The 6829-nt window shown below is 46.7% G+C and overlaps 1 protein-coding gene across 1 annotated transcript; it reads right to left on the reverse strand.

Annotated features, from left to right (window-relative positions):
• Positions 1–5465: 5465 nt before the first annotated feature.
• On the reverse strand, positions 5466–6578 carry PRLHR (prolactin releasing hormone receptor; the record flags this gene model as incomplete). Its single annotated transcript, XM_081268375.1, has 1 exon — positions 5466–6578. The coding sequence occupies one exon, from the start codon at positions 6576–6578 to the stop codon at positions 5466–5468; it is 1113 nt and encodes a 370-aa protein (XP_081124501.1).
• Between the last annotated feature and the right edge of the window lie 251 nt (positions 6579–6829).

Raw genomic sequence — 6829 nt, forward strand, 5'->3', positions numbered from 1 at the left:
ATCAGGGCACCTCCTTTACCAGCAGACATGGGCCCCCAGGGCACCCAGATGGACCAAATTCCTGGCAGCTAAGTCAGGTAGAAGTTGTTGCATTCAGACCAGCTCATCTTGCTTTGGCGTAGCTGCATGGGGGTCTGACGGCTCATTAATAGTCCCTCTCTCAGCCTTGAGAAGACGAGAGAGAGAGAGAGAGAGAGAGAGAGAGAGAGAGAGAGAGAGAGAGAGAGAGAGAGCGCAATGTGGATTGCATAGAGACCTTAGGGAAAATAAGGTCATCAATGGTGCTGACACACACTCCAGTCTTCTACCTGTGGCCAGCCTTGGGCTTTCTAAAATGAGGTCAATGTGCCCTCAGCATCTGTCCTGCAAAGGGCAGTGGCCTCAGGACTCTCATCTGTAGGAGCCTGTTTACAAGCACACTGGCCATGGCCAGGCCACCACATCAGACTATCCTAGGGCACACTATGCTGCAGTACCCTGCCTCTTACCCCAATGACTGGGCCAGCCTCCTAGAGGGAAGAACCAGGGTGACCGGGTTGTTCCAGGCTGGGGACAAATTCCAATACCTGACTTCTAACCCAGAGCTCAAGCTGAAGTCTTTATGTGGATTTTTATTTCCTGAGGGTCTGGGGAAGTAGTGACAGTATAGCTTTCCATGAGTCATTTGATGTCATTCCAGGAGGAGATGGGTTATGGGACCAGGGGATTCGATCATTAGTAAGTCAAGAAGAGGATTTGTGAGAGTCCAGGGTGGGCGTGGAGGGCCTAAAAGTGGACAGTGTTTGTCCTGTGCTTTTTCTAGCTCTGGTTTCTTTATTCTAGCGCCAAACATCAAAATGAAATACATTTGACCTTTTGTTGTTAGGCCCCTCTTGAGAGTTGCTCAGTGAGATTCATCAGTTTAAGGGTCCTATGGAGAGTCTGGGCAAACCTCTGCTCTCCACCTGGCCTGGAGCTTGGCTGTGAAATGACTGTGTGAACCCCCAGACCCCACCGTGGGCAAGAGATGCGCATCCATATGGCCTGACTCTGCAGTGGGATTCGCCAGCCTTCTCTCCATTACTCACCTTAGAGAGGCCAAGCAGAAAACTGGTGCTTTAATCCTGTTACCCCTCCTTCACTGGAACAGAAGAGGATTCAGAGAGGTGGTATTTTAAAGATAATGTAGAAAGGTAGCAGGAAAAAAAAGAGGAGAATAGAGGAATAAAGAATGAGAAGAAAGGAATCAAGTTGAAATGCAGAGAATAATAATTCAAATCCTGTTAGAAGTACAAAAACTTGGGCTGGGGATGTGGCTCAAGCAGTAGCGCGCTCGCCTGGCATGCATGCGGCCCGGGTTCGATCCTCAGTACCACATACAAAGATGTTGTGTCCGCCGAAAACTGAAAAATAAATATTAAAAAAATTCTCTCTCTCTCTCTCTCTCTCTCTCTCTCTCTCTCTCTCTCTAAAAAAAAAAAAAGAAGTACAAAAACTCTGTTATCAAACTAAGACTTGCTGCTTTCAAAAACTGTATGTGAAAGTCCAGTCTCTCAATAAATTGGGCCTGTAACTCCATTTCAATCCATATATTGTATCTTTCCAACACTTTAACACTAGTTTATCTTGGCTTACAGGATAAATGGATCCCTTGAAAAGGTGTCCACAGATTCATTTTTAAGTGGTATTTTATATGTATACCAGAAACTCTTGTTTATGACTCTGCCAAGAACATTTTGGAGTCTTCTAGATCTTACTTGTCAACCTACACATTTGATGTTTTTAGAATTTATCAAGTTATTTGTGGAAAAGGGTGACAAAGTGCTAACCTTTAAATAAAGCTCCAGATTCATGATGGTATAGAAATTAATCATGAAATTCTCCACTTTGATTTTGATGGACTGTGGATTTAGGCATATACAATCTTGTGCCATATATTAAAATGCTGGCATTACTCAGGTGGAGAACATGGGGTCACATAAAACCCCAAATGAACAGTCATCTCTGATGTTAGTTGGTTCTGACAAATCTAGATCGAAGAGTATATTTTCCTTGGCATGATTTATCCTTGCTTTGACCTTGCCCGTCCTTAGGTTGTAGGTAACTGACTTGGCTTATTAATCCCATGGCTAGAGACTGTGCCAGTGATTTAATATTTATTGAGCACGCACAACATGTCAAACATAGTACAAGAGCTTTCCATAGCGACTCAACAACACAAGCATCATAGGAAAGACATGAACACATGAAGGTAAATCTTTCAAGGACCTGCCTTGGGAAACAGAGGTGATTCTGAGGACCTGTCCTTTAAATAATGCTTTATGGGGGATGGGCCTTGTGTTCACTCCAGGATCAAGCCACACTCCTGCCTGGGTCCCATTGAAGTAACTTCCTTGCCCTGCATTTGAAAGACTCAATGTTCAGACGTGCAAACCACAGGACAGAGGTGGTAGACTTAGCCTTCCTGAGATAATAAATATGAAAATGAGCTGCTTCCATAAAAGATCAGCCTGAAAATTCATAAGAACAAAAACTCAGGAAGGTTACATCAATGGAATATTGTTACATCTCTTGCAGTTCTTTCTCCAGGTAACTGTTGCCAACACATATTGAAACACTCCTCTGCTGATTTAGTGAGATAAATCTATTGATTGACTGCCAAAACTGAGACCTGGGGACAAGGCTTGCAAAGAGGATTACAGAGCCTCTATCAGCCTTGGGCATGGCTGCTGCCAAGTCCCAGGCTGGATCAGTGCCCAAATTTGCTCCTGTCTGACTCCCTGCAGGAACAGCCTGGGTACACATATTAGGTGCTTAGATTAATCAAAATAATTTACGAAATACAATTTTCTATCTACAGTCCTATACGGGTTTCTCCGTAACTCATCTCAGAATTTTTTTTAATTAAATTAGTCTCAAATAGATGTCACATGTGGTAACAATTAATTGCTATTCAGTTACCAATTTTCATAAGTTGTAAAGATGTTTATAAACCCAGCATGATTCTCCCACCTCTTTGAGCTCTCCATAAATTCTGTACAAATGTCAAAAACTTCACATTGTAGACATGACAGAAATGGGTGGCAGCTTTTCTAATGATTAATGGGGACTCTTTCTTCTCACAGTTAATATAGACTCAAATTAAGCTAATCGGGGAACATTTTAATTTTTTAACACCCTGACAATGAGAACTTGGAAGAATTTATGGCATATAACTTTAAGGTGCAATTAACCTGAAGTTGATGTTTCTTCCAAACTGATAAAACTCACAAAGTAGTGCCTCACACAGAATTATGTGAGAACTAGTGAATGAATACCTGTATGTTCAAGCAAAAGGATTTCTTTGTGATAAATCAGGTGTTGTCTGAAGAGTTGTATGACATGCAACTTGCTGTCAAATCCTTAACACCTTTGGTAGTTACAATTGAATCTTCATTTGGATGTTTCTGAGGCTCATTAGAAAAGAGGAGAATTCTTAAACTGCTTAATATTGGATGCACATCAAAATTACTTCAAGTGCTATAGAAAATGCAGATGTCCAGACATCATCTCGAGTCAATTAGACTCTCTAGGGGTAGGACTTAGGCATTGATGTTTTTTCTGAAGGCTCCTAGGTAATACTAGGAGTACCCAGGGCTGAGAAACAGTGATTTAAACCATACAAGAAAGAGACATTGCAGGTGATGCACACCTGTAATCTCAGTGATTCAGGAGACTGAGACAGGAGGATCACAAGTTGAAGGCCAGTCTCAGAAACTTCCTGGGATGCCTGGGAGATACGCTCATTTGGGGCAGGGAACATAATCCTGTGACAATATGCTATGGCAGTGGGCTGCATTATTAGAGCACAGATTATTCGTCCTCCAATACTTGGACAAGGCTAAGTGGCTTGGTGACATTGCCAGAGGTAACTTCTACCTCCCCTCCTAAACTGCCTAGTTCTTTCTTCAAAGCCAGCTCTTCCCTGTTCTTTCCTGCGCAGTGAAGAGGCCAACCCTGTAGCTACTGAAGACTCCTCTGGCTGCCTGGCCCAATCACAAATGCGTCCTCTCCCATCATGGTTGACATTGGTCTCAGGATTTAATACTTGTCATCCCAATACCAACCTTTCTCTCCTTGCCTTTCAGAGCACTTCAGCAAGTGAATGAACTCATTTCTGGGAGTTAGAGAACCAAGAGGAGGGGAAGCATTGACTGAGTGGCTGTAGACACTAGTTCGTGCCTCACATACCACAGGGGCTGATCTGACAGCTGGGTATTGAGTATCATTTCCCAAGGCTCCTGCTCTCACTGCCCCAATTGCTGTTCTAACATTCATTATGGAGACCCTTGTCTCAGGGCACTTGTCCTCCTTAACTCTCAGGAGATTAACATGATAATTATCAGCCTGCTACCATGCCCAACAGTCTTCACCTGTTCCCTTAACCCTGGAAGTAATTAGTGAACTGTTGGATCTGTGCATCTTATGGACAGCAGCGTATTTTCCTGTGCTGTCCTTAAGGAAACTTCTCCCAGTCCTTCTAATCAGGGTTGATATGTTCCAAGTGTCTCCAAGGAGCAGGTGCTGAGCAGTCAGACGACAGCTGCTGATGTGTTGCAACTGAGCAATTAGAGAATGCAGGAGAATTGCTGTGGCATACAGTTTACATCGAGCGTTCAGAACACCAATAAAATATTTGAGTGCCTGCCTTGTGGCAAACACTAGTTGTGCACACACACACACACACACACACACACACACAAACACACACATGCACAATGCCTGTCCTTGTGTCCTTTAGTTATATGTCCCCTTAAATGAACTGGACCTTTTTCTCTTTAGCTATCTATTCATTGACTAATCCATCTCATCATTTTAAAATAGTAGTTGAGGAGTAATAACAAAGGACAACAAAAACAAGACTTTTTGAAAGGCAGTTTGTAAGTGGTTTTGTACTGTAAACTCAAGTGGTTTTAAAACTAAAATCCTTTTGTGCCTAATGGTCTTATTCAGGAAATGCTGAAATCCTAAGTAAAGAGTTGTAAAACATATTCACCTGAAATCCTGGAGTCAAGGGTTCAAGTTGATGTAAGAATACCAGGCATTATCTCAGCTGAGTCCTTTTAAAAAGGCAAGCTGAAAACCTCTGCCAACCCCAATAGGCCATTTGGAATCCCACCCACAGTGTTCCTTCACCACCACTGAGCAAGAGGAAGAGAAAGCAGGGATGAAAACCATGGTTCTAAAACGTTTTCTGACCCCAGAGAAAGGTCTGTTTGTCTTTCCAGGACATAAGGAAGAAATAATAAATCCTCTTCCCTGGCCTCCTACTCCGCAAAGCCCACTTAACATTTTAAAAGACACAAGAACAAGACAGGACGCTAGACAAACAGTCTGGGTTGGAAATTTTTCCCTTGTGCTGGCTTAGCTCTGGAAATAAGGTCTCCAGTCCAACCTTGGAGGCCAGAGAACCTGGAACTCTGCAGCCCAGGCCTGGCACAGTGGCATCAGATGATCACGCTGACGGTCACGGTCTGGCCATGGGGTGCGATCTTGCGGGGCCAGGTGAGCAACAGCTTGCGCAGCTCCTCGCGGAAGCTGTCGTGCAGCCAGGCGTAGATGAAGGGGTTGTAGCAGGCAGAGCTCATGGCGAGCCAGTGGCAGAGCAGCTGCACCAGCCCAAAGGCATAGGGGTCGATGGCTTGCGGGTCAAGATCCCGCATCAGGTTGAAGACATGCAGCGGCAGCCAGCACACGGCGAACACCACCACAACCATCACCAGCAAGCAGAAAGTGCGGCGACGCCGCGCACGGTCCCAGTCCGCCTGGCTCTGGGTCACGCAGCCCGGCACCACGCGGTTCCGAAGCTTCACCGACACCCGGACATAAGACAGGAGGATGACCAGCAGAGGGAGCAGGTAGGTGACAAGCAGCAGCCCCCAGGCGTAGAGCTGGCGCTGGCGCTCCTGGGAGCCCCAGAACTCCTCGCAGAGGCGCACATCGTGAGGCTTGAGCTCGACGTGGTAGGTGTGCACGGCGGCGGGCAGCGCCAGCACCGCGGACAGCGCCCAGATAGCCAGCACCGCGTAGGCGCTGAGGCGCAGCGAGATGCGCCGGCGCAGCGGGTGCACCAGCACGACGTAACGGTCCACTGCTATGGTGGTGAGTGTGAACACCGACACGTAGACGGTGACCGGCTGCAGGAAAAAGACCAGGTGACACAGACCGCCGCCGAACACCCAGCCGCGTGGCTCGAAGGCGTAGGCCAGCGTAAGCGGCACGCAGGCGGCACACATGAGCACGTCTGACAGGGCCAGGTTGCCGATGAGGAAGTTGGTCACGTTGTGCAGCCGGCGCACTCGCGCAATCACCAGCACCAGCAGGCAATTGCCCACCAGCCCCACGACCACCACGACGCTGTAGAGCAGCACAATCAGCCCCTTCAGCTGATGCACAAGCTGCAGGCTTTGGAATGGCGTGATGGCCTGCGCACCGGGGCCTGCTGCTGACCCGTTGCCCGGCGAGGCCTCTGTGCTCTGGTTAGCTGGAGTTGTGGCTGCTGCTGGCAGCCCAGAAAACAAGTCAGGGACCCTGGGGTTTCGAGCAGGTAGTGAGGTCATGGCCACCTGTCCGAAGATAATTGAAGTCGGTGACGTTCTGTTCTCCATCCGCCCCTTCTACATCATTCGTGCCCGCCCCTCACCACCCAAGTCCTCCCCTTGGAATAATTGGCCACACAACAACCCCAAAATCAATAAAAATTGCAGTCCTTCCTCCTGTGTGAAATAAATTCAAGCATGGTTAGACATGCACGGGTTACTTAAACTACTCCTACTTCATTTATAGCCCTTCAGGTCTACGCAGTCCAGAC

This window comes from Spermophilus citellus, assembly GCF_964194105.1.
Source record: "Spermophilus citellus genome assembly, chromosome: 15".
In the NCBI taxonomy this organism is placed as follows: Eukaryota; Metazoa; Chordata; class Mammalia; order Rodentia; family Sciuridae; genus Spermophilus; species Spermophilus citellus.